At 33.6% G+C, this 16,125-nt stretch overlaps 1 protein-coding gene across 1 annotated transcript; it reads right to left on the bottom strand.

Annotated features, from left to right (window-relative positions):
• Nucleotides 1-2,245: 2,245 nt before the first annotated feature.
• On the bottom strand, nucleotides 2,246-13,584 carry LOTGIDRAFT_91690 (hypothetical protein; the record flags this gene model as incomplete). The annotated part of the gene is made up of 22 exons (XM_009048473.1): nucleotides 2,246-2,275; nucleotides 2,393-2,484; nucleotides 2,800-2,898; nucleotides 3,259-3,433; nucleotides 3,598-3,666; nucleotides 4,015-4,141; nucleotides 5,402-5,554; nucleotides 5,699-5,867; nucleotides 6,051-6,185; nucleotides 6,751-6,871; nucleotides 6,960-7,031; nucleotides 7,268-7,372; nucleotides 7,591-7,668; nucleotides 7,905-7,970; nucleotides 8,098-8,266; nucleotides 9,182-9,213; nucleotides 9,993-10,087; nucleotides 10,449-10,584; nucleotides 11,736-11,870; nucleotides 12,130-12,281; nucleotides 12,578-12,940; nucleotides 13,395-13,584. Coding segments are annotated over 22 exons (2,763 nt in total), but the record flags the coding sequence as incomplete, so codon positions are not given.
• Nucleotides 13,585-16,125: the final 2,541 nt, after the last annotated feature.

Raw genomic sequence — 16,125 nt, forward strand, 5'->3', positions numbered from 1 at the left:
GGTAGGTTAGGTATAGTGGTAACACTTCGATCCTCGGACCCCCTAACTCCCCTATTTTAACATCCAATTCAGCCATAGTTTTCTACACCTTTTTAGTGTTATAAATTGTGTGATTACATAATCTGGATCTTTATCTAACAAAACACCATAAATTCTCGCTACATTACATTGTTTGTTTGTTGTATCCAGAAGATTGCTACATTGATATTTTAGGGGCTTGAAAGATGCAAAAAGTACATCACGGCAGTCATATTTTGTAGCGTGAAAATAAACTTGAAAGCTGTAACTGAATGCATCTACAGTGACCAGAACAGTTTGCTCTTCGGTTCCATAATAGTGCTATCTCTGTGATAAAAATAGATATAAATAAAATAAAACTACATTTTTCCATGTGCAAGACAAATTGCCAGTTAGGAAATATATACAAAGTTGGAGTAAAACTAGTTATCAACTTTTATTAATATGAATAAGAACTGTTAAACGTACAATGTCACTTGTACATGTTGGTACCAAAATCATTAAAAGAGTTGGTTAATGGTTTACTGTCATTGTAATTAGTTAATTATTCAATGTAACAGATTGATAATCACCAGTTGTTCAAGTGTACCCAAATAAACAAGAGCATTAAAGTTGTTTTTGTGGACTTTTGACGGGATTATCAAGTAGGGTATCTTGTTTAACGACATAGTTATGGTATGTCTATTCAAGTTCAACATTTATTGCAATTTACACTGTTTTACAATGGGGACCCATGTTCGTTTATATTACACAGACGAATGTCATAAATATGAACAATTTTGCATCTAATCAAATTTGACTGCAATACTATTGGTGATATTGATTGTAGATTGTCGATGAAGATTTCACAGCCAGTCATTTAAAGGACCAAGCTTCTCTCTTAAAAAAGCATTTCCACGACAATACATGTAATATACACTTTTTTGAAAATAAATGGCTGACAAAAAACGCCGTATAGTTTCAGTAGATACGATTGATGCCCAAATCTAGACCAACTCAAACGCTGTTGAATTAAGATGTTAACAACTTTAGCAAATAAAATAGCAATTAATTTGATGTTACAGCCAATAATTGCAACATGTCACTGGTTTCAATAAATGTCCATTTTTCAACACATTATGCAACGTAATCCACATGAACTGATTACTTCGGGTCATGTGATACACAAGTAGCAGTTTTTATCGTTGGCCTTATCAAAGTCAGCTGTTATCCAACAGACATGGCTTTATAGAGAAGCCAAACTGGACTATTAAACTTTTAATTATTCTTAATTAGAGGAATTGATAACCAGGGTTTTAATCAAATTACACATTAACTAGCCATTTGACCAGTCAGATATTGACCATGCTGACGATGACAGATCTATTTTGCCAACACTGCTATGATAGTCGCTATCCAAGACAAGTGTACTCATGTAGAGACACCCTGAATTATTTAACAGTTTATTTAAACCTGATTTGGCCCTGAATAGATATTGCAAGTACAATTAATTGATTTTTTCAACATTTTGAACCATGAATTTAAGGTTTGTATCGGACATCCTTTTTATGTAATCATTTTTTTAACCGAATAGAAAGTGGTTCTAAAATGATACATTCGTAAATAGAGTATTGATCAAATTCAAACTGTCTTATTGTGATGGCATCGTGTAGGATTATCCAAGGATTAAACACATACTTAGCATCTGTTGACATTCAATGTATCTGTTGACATTCAACACTAAGAAAGAATTTACACCCGAACCCTTCTTAACCCTTGACGTTCAGAAAAGTGAGACGGTACTTTTAATATAAGGAAGATAACTCTTAGCAAATTTACTTTATTTAGACAATAATAATTTTCTAAACAGAAATCACACAACTTCAATTCCCACAAAGAACAAGATGTCGATGATTGAATAATGTTACTTTGGGATATTGAAATTCTCGCCGTATCTACATTTTCTATGTCCAAAAATATTATCACAAAAACTTTTGGCCTACTGTTATTTGCAAAAAGAAATTGTCTGTTGAAGGGGAATAACTATCATGGAATTCACAGACAACAATCAATCCATTGACTAGTTAAGGTAGTTTATATACTTCTACTTTCTTCATGGTTTCATGTCTGTTTGTTCATTTTAATTCATGGTATGTCACCTCTAGTACACAAATTCGAATCATTCTATTGGTTCTTCGGCTTTAGGGTTTTCTGCCTTTGAATCTTCCACGTTTACCTTTTCTGCTAATAACCAATACGTTGTCATTAATCCCTTGCCCTGAAAATTAAGATATATTTTGAATTCAGCACGGAAATAAAAATTTTTTATGCAATCACTACCCTGTATATGTATGTTGAATAACTTCATTCCCCACAAGAAATAAACAACATTAACCTTAATTTCGATGTCTCCACGTTTTTCTACTTCAAAACAACTATCCAGTTGTAGAATTTCTGTCGTTGATTCGCTCATATGAATTCTCAATCCTGAAATATTGACAAAAGGGACCCATGAAGCGATCAGGTATGTATAAGTAACACTTGAATTATGTGTATCAGAAAATATCGCACATCATCTTCAATGCTAGCTTTTATAGTTCATCGTGGGACTTGCCAGGATTCGTTTAATATCCACCCAGATGCAACTATGCAAACAAATTTCTAGTTAACCATTGTTTTCGAATGAAGACACTTCTAAAACTGGATATCCATGGCATTTGACCACAACTAATTTTAATCGTTGGTAATTTATAAAATCAGACCTTCTCAATGATATATCAATACTATTACAATCTTGATTACCTTCACCATGTGATTCCATTCTAGATGCTGTATTAACTGTATCACCAAATAAACAATATCTCGGCATTTTAATCCCTACAACACCAGCACAAACCGGTCCTAAAGTGTAAAAATGGAACTTTTAACATTACCAAAAGCATTTCTTTTAGATATATGGGCTTCATTTCAATAATGAATCCAGAAAGTGAAAGCCGAAACAGAATACCATTCAGAATGGTAAGGAATATTTCGTAGTATTGGAACACCCAAACGAACGATTTTATAGTAAACCCTTCCATTAGCAATGCTATTTTGAAAGTCTTATGATTTATATGGGGGCTTTTCAAGAAAATAATTTTTTTTTACTGACAATGGCTATTCAGTGCTGGTTAGGAAGATTTGAAACGGCCGAAATTGGATGAATGGGAGCTGTGAATATCTAATAATAGTAACGATAGATGCATCTTTACAATAGAATACCTGAGTGAAGACCAATACGTAATTTAAGTTTTTCATCAGGTAAATGTCTCATACGAAATGAATCTATAGCTTTAAGTAAGGCAAGTGACATTCTAGCTATTTCTTCAGCATGTTTATGTCCATTTCTTTGTGGTAAACCAGAAGCTACCATATAGGCATCACCAATAGTTTCTACCTGAAACAAAAGACAAAAGCATCTGGTCCTTTGCATGTTCCGGACAACATAATCATCAAAATAATTATCTAATTTAATGGTATGTTTATATTATTTTTAATATTCCATTTTGTCATACAACTACATCATCTTCAATAGTATAGTTAATGAAAATTTGGTAATACCTTGTACACGTCGAATTCTTCTAAAATGGCATCAAAGCACGAATATAAATCATTCAGCAAATCCACCACCTGAAATAATGATCAATTCTATTCCTTGTCACCTTCGAGTAGGTTAATGTTAAGGATTGCGTTCTTGGAAATGAATCATAGAGATATAGACGTTCTTGACAAAACACAGAAGAGGCAAAATATGCACCTTCCTACGGCGGAGAGCCAAGTTATAAGGAATCATTTTGGCATGTTTGTTAAGATATATAAAGTGTTATTTCAGTTATAGCAATCTATCGAGTGTGAATGTTTTAAAATACATTTTCGATAGGAAACTCTTAACAAAATATTCAACTATTTTCATTGTCGCCCTGACCGATATCTTTATAGAATGTCAGCATTGGTACATTATTGTTTTAAAAGTAAAACTACCTCCATTGGTTTCGATCTAGCAGAAATGGTAGTAAATCCACAGATATCACTAAAATAAATAGTGATACAATCAAACGCTTCTGGCTCTACTCTCAATCCACGCTTTAATCTTTCTGCTACAGATCTGGAAAAATATTAAGAAATTATACATTAGTGCACCTTAAAGTAAATTTCTTTAATAAAACTATTACCGAACTATTTAGGTGCCGCTTTCAGTAGAGAAGAAAGAAGAACAGAGGCGGATAGAAAGCTAGTGCATTGGAGACAATGTCGTAGAAATGATTTTAAAGTCGGAAATAAAGTACAGTTTGTAGAGAGTGGGAAAATGGAGAGGACAGGTACGTGGGGATGGAAGTATAGACAGTGGAAATGAATTATATCCCACTTTTCTGCACCCTGTGGGCTATAGAAGACAGGCAACGCCATGCAGGGTGCATTAGCCTGCTCCCTTTTGATTTCGAGCTCTAGAGGGATCTTTAACACAGCCTGTAGCACACGGGGTCTCGGTTTATTGTCCCACCCGAACGACTATTTCTGTCCTTCTTATCTGCATCACTGACAGGGGGAACCGGGTTGAAAAATCCGAAGGTATAACTTCGACCTATGCCGGGATTGAACCCTGGACCTTCAGGTTAGCGAACAAGCGTATAACTCACTGAGCCACCGTGGCTCCGTATAGACAATGGAAAGACAGGCGGAAGTAAAGACGGTAGATAGTATTTAGAGGAATAAGAGATAGTGGTGAACAAAGAGAGAACATACTGAAAGAGGTAGAGCAGTTAGGAAGTAAGAAATCATAAGATTTAACGGCATATGTGAAAGGTAGGAGGAGAAGGGATGGATTTCAAGTGAAACTGATGTTGGACCATTATTTCGCGGTTGGCAGAACCGCCCTAAGGAATATTTTCTTGTATTGAGAGGTACTCATTGTACCCCCGTGCAATGCTTCGAATTAAAGTACTCCGGAGACTTATTAGGGGTAACTATTTTCCATATCTCGAACAGATTATACAATTAAACATTTATGATGGATGTAAAAAAATTTTCAGTGGTCAGATGAACTGTCAGAGAATTCCCTCCCTTGAAGTAAAACGTATATAAAACGTATATCTAGCCAATGACGTTTAAGATAACAGTATACTAAATGATACAATCATAATCATATACAATAGCGTAATAAGAGATCCAATATATCTGGCTATATCTAGTTCTTCAAGGTTTATAGAGACCGAGTGTTGTCTGATATCATTCATTTTGGCATAAATACCGTGGAAATATATAGAATTGTATTTTCGTTTTCGACCATATTCAATGTCAAGAATTCTATAGAAAAAAATGTCCATTATGAAAATCAGAAAAGGTAAAAAATCATGTTGTGACCTACTTGGGTATAATTTGATAAAGCAACTCTTCTGATCTTTTCTTTTCCTCTTTAACTTCCTGGGTTTTTTCATCCACCATGTGCTCTAAATTGTTGGCATAAAGTTCCATACGTCTCAACAAGTTATCAAGGAAGCTTCCAGAGGCTCCCAATTTCCTACAAGGTAATTTTGCCAATAGTACACCAAAGCCCATAATGAAAATAAGCAAGTGACCCAATATTGTGCTATGCGTGGGCGTATGGATGTTCAAGGATATTAGTTAAATTTAACATTTACCCACAAAAACAGAAAATATTTACCCTGCCATATGTTTCAACTCCTTGAGGATAGTTTTGAATATTGGTCTTTGGCAGGGAATTTCGTGCCAACATCTTTTCATAAGTTCACCCATATCTCCCAAATTAGGCACAAAATCAACTTGTGGGCGGAATGGTTCACCCTTATTTTCTTTCAACTTCATTATTACATCTGAAAAATTAATTATCATTTGCTAACATATAAAAGTGGATTTCCTATGAAATGAATAATGTAAGCCACACTGGGGATATTCTTCGAAAGAGGTGATCATTTTGTTCCCTGTTGCAATGCTTTAATGGTGTTTAATCATGTTTTAATTATGCTGGAAAAATACACAAGGGTTTATTAACATACCTTTGGCTCCTAAATTTGATGCTTCGAGAGAGAAAGGGGAGTCTCTAGTCAGGATTTCTTGTAAAATAATACCAAAACTATAAACATCTCCTTCTCTGGATCCAAACACATCATCATTTCTTAAATGTTCTGGTGCTTTCCATAAACATTCTAAAATAAAGATATTTAAACCTATAATAGTTAAGGTTAATATAAACCTACTATAATGTCAATTATATCAACTGCAATATGAGTCATCATACACTCACATTCGCTTTTCAACCAACTTACTGCATATTGTATTCACGTAAATTTTCCCATTTTTCATATTTGTGACTTGTGGCTATTATTTATCTATATATTATTATATTGTCTCTGTGGAGCCGGTTAGAAACCTATTGTGCTATGCATTCTCATTTATGTATGCCAATATTTGTCATCAGGTACAATTTTGGTACACAAGCATCAGGGTGGTGTTAGGCAATGTCTTGTTTAAGAAGCACAGAAATGTTCGTTTGCTTAAACTAGGGTAACATACTGGCATATTTTATAACCTCCTTTATTCAATTGGGAAAAGGAGGCAGTTACGACATTTGACACTAAAACTGGATACTGGCAATTCTCGATTTACGGTAACCTGGATAACAGATTACTGAATTAAATAAAATTTATGGTATACCGTTGATATATTCCTGTGTTGATTTATTTTGTATCACCTGACTATACAGATATCTCAATCCAACATCTGTTATTTTAACAGAGAATCTATTATCTATTAAACAAACCATACTAGATAAATTACCATGATGATGTATTGAACTCTGATGTATGAATGTCATTCCCTGAAAGAAAATGGACAGTTTTGTGATATAGTTCATTTGAATCAGACAAAATGTTTACTAATTAGAAGATAATAGAAATTTGTCTTACTTGTGCCACATCGATAGCTATAGAATATCTGAAATTAGCATCCAAATTAATCTCCGTGTTTCCAATGACATCCTGAAATTGAAAGACAAATTGGAATTGATCTTTGGTTTTAAAGAAAGGTTTTAAAGGAGGAAACATGAATCTATAAACCGAATTGAAACTGAAATTCAAACCCTTTTCCATTCCAGCTATTGTGAATACACAGGGAACGACACGAGCTGCTCTTATGTATTATGTAAATAATAAGATTCAATGAATTGAACAACTTAAAACAAGCTTAGAGAGATTAAAACTGAAAATACACTCACTTGTAAGGTACCCTTCGGGCAGTATTCCAATACGATACATATATTATTACTTTCTAAACAGGCACCAATAACTTTGGCTATATTACTTTGCGTAATATCCCTTATCTAAGACAAATACGATTTGTTAATCACAATTTCAGACAGATAATTGAAGATAATAAAATGAGTTCATTTGGATAATTCTGAGTTGTAGAACAATATAGTACTATTTCCATATAGGTAAGACATTAGTGTAACTATTGCCGAATGATTGCAAATTCTTAAAGGTAAATATTCACCCTCAAATGAAACAGGGCGCCATTTTCATGCAGTATTTTTCTCACCTCTTTAAATTCTTTTAAAAGCCGTTTTGTAATGGGTACTTCAGTAACATCTAGTTTCTTAACCTGCACTGTTACTCCCTAAAATTGGAATTGATTTATGGAATTTCTACTCCATTTTTCACAACAATCTTATTTTGAACAAGTATTTCCCACTTCTCTTTATCAGGACATTTCACACTTGACTGGTTATGTGAGGTAGCTGATGTTTCCATTCCGAACTTGCAAAGGTAAGTTCCAAGACTCTTATGAAAACATTTTCCTGTAAAAATTTGGAAATTAACCCATTAGTTATACTAATATAAGAACGAACGCACCTTATATACTGCAACATCTACATTCATTTCAGTGGCATGGATAATACTACTGTTCAACGAGGATCTCTGGAAATATTAAGAAAATGATTTTTATATTGGCAAGCAGCCTTTGACCACAATATTTTAGGGCAGCACATAGGTTGAAGTTTCGAGCAGGCAATACAGCTTAAGATACTAAATTGAAAAAAGGCACTTCAAAGTTGTGTTTGAATGAATTCAAGTCATAAAACTTAATATGATTCTCAGATACCCTTGATAGATGTGACAGCCGAGATCTGTTTACTATCTTTCTACTTATTTCTAGCTCATGTTTTTCTATTTTCCACCACCATAAATCTTTCTGAGCATTAAGCCTCCATCGCCTAGTAAACAAGAAAAGAAATAGTAATATAATGTGTTATGTTAATAAGGTTTGTACACGCAATATAGTACAATTTTAAGATTTTAATTATTATTTGCCAAAATCCTAGACTGACATCAAAACATGATACATGATTCAGAATGATACTTGAGCGGTTGAGTATAAAAAGCAACTACTAAATATATTTCTCAACGACGCTGAATTAAAAACGTGACTTATGGAGTCGATACAAAATCTGTATGGATTGTTTTTCTTTTTCAATTTCCATATAATTTTTGTGCAAGCTATTTATATGAAAAAGACAAAAACATAAAACATATTTGTTACCTATAGCATATTCCAACTATTATAACCGCTATTAAAAATATACCAACAAAGGTTGAAGAAAGTGCTACGAGTAGCGTCTCTGAATTTTCTGAAAAGAAAATAGCATCTATCTAACCGTTTAGAGACAAAATCTAATATGCTATAATAGACTAGTAGATTTAAAGTCATTAACTGAAACTGTGAGAAATATAAATGTAAATTAAACAAAAACAACAATCGTGTCGACTGTTTCCAAAAACTAAACAGCTAATTTGAAAATTCTCAAATTTAATGGGTTTGTACAAAGGAAAAAGTTTATGTACAAATCCATGAAACATTCTTTAAACTGTAGCTCAAATTACTTCGTTTATATACTAACAATTGTATGAATTGAATATTATGTTTGTTTTATTAAATGTTTCCATTAGCCGAACACACTCTTGGGACAGACTACATCGTGTTTATTGACATGTAATTTTTCAGTCCCCATTAGAAAGGGATAATACCTTCATTCCCACATAATTCATTTAAAAATCCACAATCTGGTTTATCTGGTGGGGGACCTTTATCTCGTGGCCAATGTATTACGTTAATGGGATGAACGGTATACAGCATGGTAGGACCATCATAATACCCGACAACCTGTTGAGAGAAATACAATTTATTTTCTAAAAGCAATGAACAACATGATCTATGTGGAATCGGGCGTATTTCATATTTGCGGATCTTAATGGCGAAAACTAACATGAAAGCCAATAACCATATTTCATTCACGCGACTTTGATAATTGGCAATTTTACTTAATGAATATTGATTGATTATTGACAAAAATTGTTTAAATCAATTATAATGATTAAAATATACAACCATTAGGCCATTATATATCGTTTTGGACAACACTGTAGATCAAGAGTTGTTCTCCCGTGCCGGCCGTCCCTTACACTATCTGGGACTACATATTTCTTTGAACACGATAGTTCAAATTTTGAAAACGAAGAAAAAGACGGCAAGAATATACAAGGATAGAAATTAACTTTTCGGGGAACCTGTCTTCCGACTGGTCCAATGCTAGACCTTTAAGCATCGACTTTTCCGGAATTTTCAGTACCTTTTACGCGGTGGTCTACTGGGTGATGGGTAATTGACTCATTCAGGGTCCCCAGACTTTCACACACCGTAGAAAGAAATGAACAAACTATCCATTGAGAACTTAAATCCATCCTCAAAGATGACAATCTATTTACGATTTGAATTATTGTCATTGACCTAGTATCATTTATACGTTTATATGCTGAAGCAATATTCTATCTACCGTTATGCATATTTTTTCTATAATTTTGAAGTTAGTAACTGTTCATGAGATTGGTCTCTTAGGTAGGACTGCATTTCGAAGAACTATAATCAAATTGTTACGGCCTTACCTCAAACTCGCCTTCATCCGGTTTAGTCATATCATATAAAACTAGATCAGTAAATCTATCACCATTAGAATTGATTGAAACTTTACCGCTGATTCCTTTAAGAACATTTAATATCCAATTGATTAAATTAGAACTAACGCTTTCATTATTACAAATGGCTGGAAACATTTTTGAACTACAAGCTTATTATGTCGTTCCACGTGATTCTAATGTACAGATTATACGCAATTATACTTATTTTTTAGTAGCAGAATGCTTTGCAATTGTGAATTTTAACACATTACAAAATTTATAAATCAGTTATTTTTGCGAAATAAATATTAAATTCCAGTTCAACAGCTAAAAGTTGATATAGCAGGCCATGCTCATTTGGGTCTCATTACTTGCATTAGAGACCACAGTCCAGTACAATGAAAATGATGTAAACCTTCAATAATTATCATTTGAATAATTTACCATTGAAAGTTCTGTTTTTCATTCTCTCGGTCATCGCAAGACCATTTAATGGATCCCCTCCTTCGGTTAGAGTTTCATTCAATATTTGAGCATAGATAAGAACTGAATCATAAAATCGAGGAAGCAATACATTTGGCTGAAAAGAGCAAAAAGTAATAACGTAAGAACATTAATGTTGATATACAAAAGCATGTATTGGAAGGCAGAACTGTACTTTAAGATGGCATCTTATTTCAGTAGCATGTGGAGGGTAAACAGTTCATGATTTGAACATTTAGCTACGGCAAATTTGCAGACCTATGAATGAAATATGTTGGCTTTAATGAAAACGACTCATAAGTTGCATATAAGAGATATAAAGAATGAAAAGTTCGATGATGTGTCAAACTAATATTAAAACCATTTGTCTTATGAGAGAAATAATTATACAGGCTGAATAAATAATAACAGTCTTTAACTTAAGACGATGTAGATACTTAGGAAAAGCTTATCATAAATCGACCGAAATACGGTTAATAAGGATCTAAAATTATAGTACACATTGATTATGGCATCAATTAGGAGCTCTTTAGCTAACTCAAGTCTGGCATATCAATTAATATACACTTTTTAAGATAATAATTTAAAAAGCAAAAGTTAAAATCTTTAGCTTAATGAACCAATAAAAGATGATCATGTTAAAGTATCCTCTAATATCAGGGTTTAGCAAAATTGATTAATTCGATAATGAATGTTAAGAACGTCTACAAATTATATACTGATAACAACAAAATATATTTTCTAACAAAACTTAATAATACCCTTTTGTCAAGGTTTTTCAATTTCCTTTAAGTAATCGAGGTCACAATTTAGCAATCGAATGCCATGGCAATGTTTTACTTCCCAGCGTACACAGCCTTGCCAGCTCTGTACCAAGGTTAAAAGTCTCCATTAACAAGTTCTATGGACGACATACTATACATTCGTAAAATTTGCAATTTTGCAATTGCTGTAAATTATACTCATAACAAAAAAAGAGGGGGATGCGTATTCTCAAGAACAAGAACATTTCAAAATACTCCCTTGTTTATAAGTTAATGGGAATACTCGCTCTTTGAAAAACCAGTTTCAGGGTATTTCCCTTGAATGGATCTGAGGACCGTAGACACTCGGGCATTAATGTATCAAACTTTCAATAAAAGTCCTATTACACATTAAAGTTCTAAAATCTGCAACACAACATTTTCTACGTATAATTTAGGAAATGTATTGCTACGAATACCAATAAATAACAATAAACAAGCCTACCTCTTCCCTTCCATATTCAAAACCGTAATCAATTCTACTTCTGTTAATCATTTGTTTTTTAAATAATTTATAACTAACGTCAAATGATTCTGCTAATGTTATGAACATTGCACTTTTATACGCCTCTTTAGCTTTCTGAAAATAAACCAAGGCAAGATAATTGCTCTTTGGAATCACTGTATTGTAGACACCTAATGAAGATGATAGCCTACTACTCTGCTGCTGCTTTAGGATGGATATTGTCCATAATAATTGTGGTTTGTGAAACTGTTCTTGCATGTGATTTCACATGGTTTTTTCATTTATCCGACAGTAAATGATAAGATCTTAAAAGAAAATTTCAATAGATGACGCAACAGAATCTGAAATGTTTCTTTAAAAACAATATTTTTACCTGATCATAAGAATCGTCGCGTCTCCAAAATTCCAGTTTTAAATAGACAGGTATGGTTGCAAGAAAAACATGTTCACCTTGTGTAAAACCCAGATCATGTGCCGTTAATAGAAACTGACGTATATCATCAGCCATTGCAAAAATCAGAAACACTAGAATGAAAAAAACAATGACCGAATCAATGAAAAGTCAAAAGAAAGGCTGGCAATTTCTCTTCAATTTTGTTATAGCTAGTTTAAGAGGTTGCTAAGACTACGTATAACTCTGTTCCTTGTGGTTTTTGTTCTGATTTCTGCCGAAGTGTGAAAATCCAATCGGCTAATTTAATTTATAATTGGGTACAGACCATCTTACAAAATCGATTATCAGAGATTTTCTCTAAAATCGGGATGATTCCGTAAAGTAAATCAACTGCATAAATATTTAACTTTATCTCTAAAAGCATTACCTCGAGCATTATCATTTGCTTTGACTAAAATACGTTGATATTCTTCGCTGGTTATCGAACTGCTTTGAATTTGAAAATACACCATGGACAGTTTGGTTGTGCGGAACTCTTCGTATATAGACGAACCCATAATATTTGTAAACGAAAAGTCGGTGTCGTAGATCAAAGCTATATGCTTCCACTGGTATATTTCTAACAATTTCATATAAAAAACTGCAAATTCTTGAAGTCCAAAAGCCAATCTGGTTAAAGTTGGAAAGGCTTTCTTGTTAGCTAGAGTTGCTGATGTACCAACTGGTGTGATAATTGGTAAATTCCATCTTGCTGCCATATAACCGATCTGTTCAACAGCAAGACTGCATCCTGAATTACAAACGTCCGAATAAACCTACGATTTATTTGATCTGTATCCTTTGAAATTGATGAGGTGAATAACTTTCAAGAATTGTCTGATGGACAACGTTCATAGATACTAAGATACGATCATATCACGATATTCGTAAGTTTGCAGACATCACAGAGCTGCAATTGACGTAATAAAAAATATCATGAATGACTTGCTTGCGATAAGACAACGTCAAAAACAAAAAAACGCAATGCAGAACAGTAGGCAGAGAGCTTACCTTTTCCGAGGACGCATGACGTTGACTATGAGACTCTTTCCGCAATTTTGTTTTTCTAATGATGGCCTGGTTACTTCAGAAGATTTAACATGTTCTTTCCGTCTTTCAAATACCTCGACTTACGTTTGGTTATTGTTTCGGGTTTATGCATGGGTTTACCTATTTGTAAGTGTAAATGTGAATATAAAACTTACCTGGACCAATGAAGACCGAAACATTTTTATTATGAAAGACGTCAGCTGCAATAGCTCCTGCTATGTCCGGAACACAGTCACTACCCCCATCTTTATAAATATATTTAAAGTTGATAGTATCATTATAAACGTATCTTACTTTCTCCAGAGCCATATCTAACGCTGGTCCAGATCTTGCGATGTCAAACGGTAATCTTGTCTGACTTAACACAATGGAACATATCGTTGTCTGAAATCGCTCATCGCACAGAACATATATTTTGAAGCTAAAGAGTACACCTAAGAACTGCAAAATACCTTTAGGATCCATTTTGCACACCTTTACTAGTTCACATCTAATGGTTAAAACTGTCACTCAATGGTCAAAAATTGAATCGATCAGAGAGCGAAATAACTTAATTATATACAATATATATATTATTAGATCCAGGAATACTGATCAACTGGACGGTTCCATTTGAAGTACCACAATTGGAGACTTGTAAAGGTCATTTCCAGATGATTTTCAAAATGAGCTGATGATGTGAATTGGTATTGTATCGTTTTCATCTTGTCAACATTTTTCCAGTCGATTAGATAGGTAATGATTCACGGAAATACTACCTTTGTCTCGAAAATAACCTACACCAGATTTGCTATGTAGAACTGAAAAGAAGAAAAACTGAAAAGCGAAGAAGTATATTTCATAAAATTGACAAACGGCTTTCAAACTGCGTTTTAACATAAATTTAAATGTTGAACTTCATGAAATATAAATCACTAATTCACTTTTCTTGTCAAAACGATTTTATCAATATCATAGGTCAATTAATACAAATACTTTTCAGTCACAGCTTCACGCTCTCGGCCAACATACACGAGCAATGTTTTTCACTATACCTGAAGCATCATAAAACATTCATGAATCCAATTAAGAAATGTATAATTTGTTTAATGGTTGGAATTTGTTATCAAGATCCGTGGGAAGCTCATAAGTCAGGATTAATCACTAACGATTCAGCAAGCTATTCCAATCGATTTTAATCCTATCCTGTCTTTGAAAATAAATATTATTTGTCAATGATGACTTAATTAGAAGCGAAATAGAATTTGGTATATACAGAAGAAACTGTATTAGAACAGTCGTGGCGCATATATCACATTTCTTAAGAAATGTCCAGGTCACTGCGGGAAACATCACATAAGGTAAAAGTGACCTTAATTGCTTCTGAGGACTTTGAGGACTGGGATAGATTACTGGATTAAAGACATTGCCTCAAAATACTTATCTGAAGTATCTGTTTGCTGCTGTTGAATGTATAGTTTACCATCCCCATGTCACTGTCCCGATACAAGAAGTAATGTCAGGACATAAGAAAACTGCTTCTTGACAGACCCTGTTTAGTGGAATAGCCAAACTGCCACGACCAAATCTCGTCAGTGCGCACCAGGATCTGCATCACAGGGGTGTTTTACCGAGCACCTACTGGATTATGCCCTCAATCGACTCTAGGTAAAACAAAAAAGTGCTTGGAACATAACGTTCTAAATTATCAATGAATATAAATCATTATTATTATGTGACATGAAATAATACAAAAACCATATAGACACAGACGCTCTTTTCATGATTTACCGTAATAACATCTAGTGTTTCTAAATGTACAAATTAATGACTTGAATGAATAAACCATGTACTAAGGATTTGCACAGCAAACCGAACACGAAATCCAAAACAATATATTGGCAAAACATTGGCAGCAGCTAATAAAGTTTTTACATGAGGAAGAATATCAATCTTGAGTTAGTATGTCACAATGAAAAATGGTATCGAGTGCCGAGAATAGTAAGCATATCCTGCCTGACGCCACATCTGTCATTGCTGCTAAACATACATCACAAACACGACAAATATGTAGTAAAAAAAGCCGGCATATACTACCTTGATTAGGGCCATTGATCACAAAGCAGCCTTTATTAGTCTTATTTGCACCATGTCTGGTGTTTTGGTTTCAGGCCAATCTTACTGAACATCTCCAAATTCTCTTTGCAGGGTATTTATGATTGCTTGAGATAAGTGACAAAATAGTTATTTGACCCAATATCTGTATATTGCTGTGAATTTTTGTTTTTTAGTCTGAAGATCTCCCCAGTACTGAACATGTGTCGAAAGTATTAGTGTTACGTTAGTCCATAAGAGCATGAGTTGCGTCCCTTTACAAGAACCACACAAAAATTCGTGACAGATTCAACCAGGCAATTTAATGTGAGTGACCTGCCATTCCACAATCGATCTATTTTTTTTATGGCACACTGTTTCTGAACGAGCAATTGACTTCTATTGGTGTTTGCACTTTTGACCACCTGTATTGTAAGATTTACGAATTGTTCAATTTACGAATTATTTTCATGTTAAGTATTGTATTTTACCGTCTCTTAGTCCCAATGCTTCAAAATCTTTCCTTCGGTTATTTTGAAATCCACGGCTTTGTTAAAAAAAAGACATGTTTAAAACAAACAGGATTAAAAATATTTATTTCTCGACAATTTAAGGCAGACAATAACTGCAAAAACATATGAAATTGGTACCGAAAGTTAACGAGTTGGTTTTCAATTTATCGCAATTATTTCACAGTCAACAACCAATATGTTGTCATAAACCCTTTTCCCTGAAAAGCAAAAAATATATAATTCCGTGAATTCAGGCAAAATCACTTAAGTTGAAAATATGTTATGCAAATCGTGTTGTGAA

The sequence above is a fragment of the Lottia gigantea genome (assembly GCF_000327385.1).
Source record: "Lottia gigantea unplaced genomic scaffold LOTGIsca_122, whole genome shotgun sequence".
In the NCBI taxonomy this organism is placed as follows: domain Eukaryota; kingdom Metazoa; phylum Mollusca; class Gastropoda; family Lottiidae; genus Lottia; species Lottia gigantea.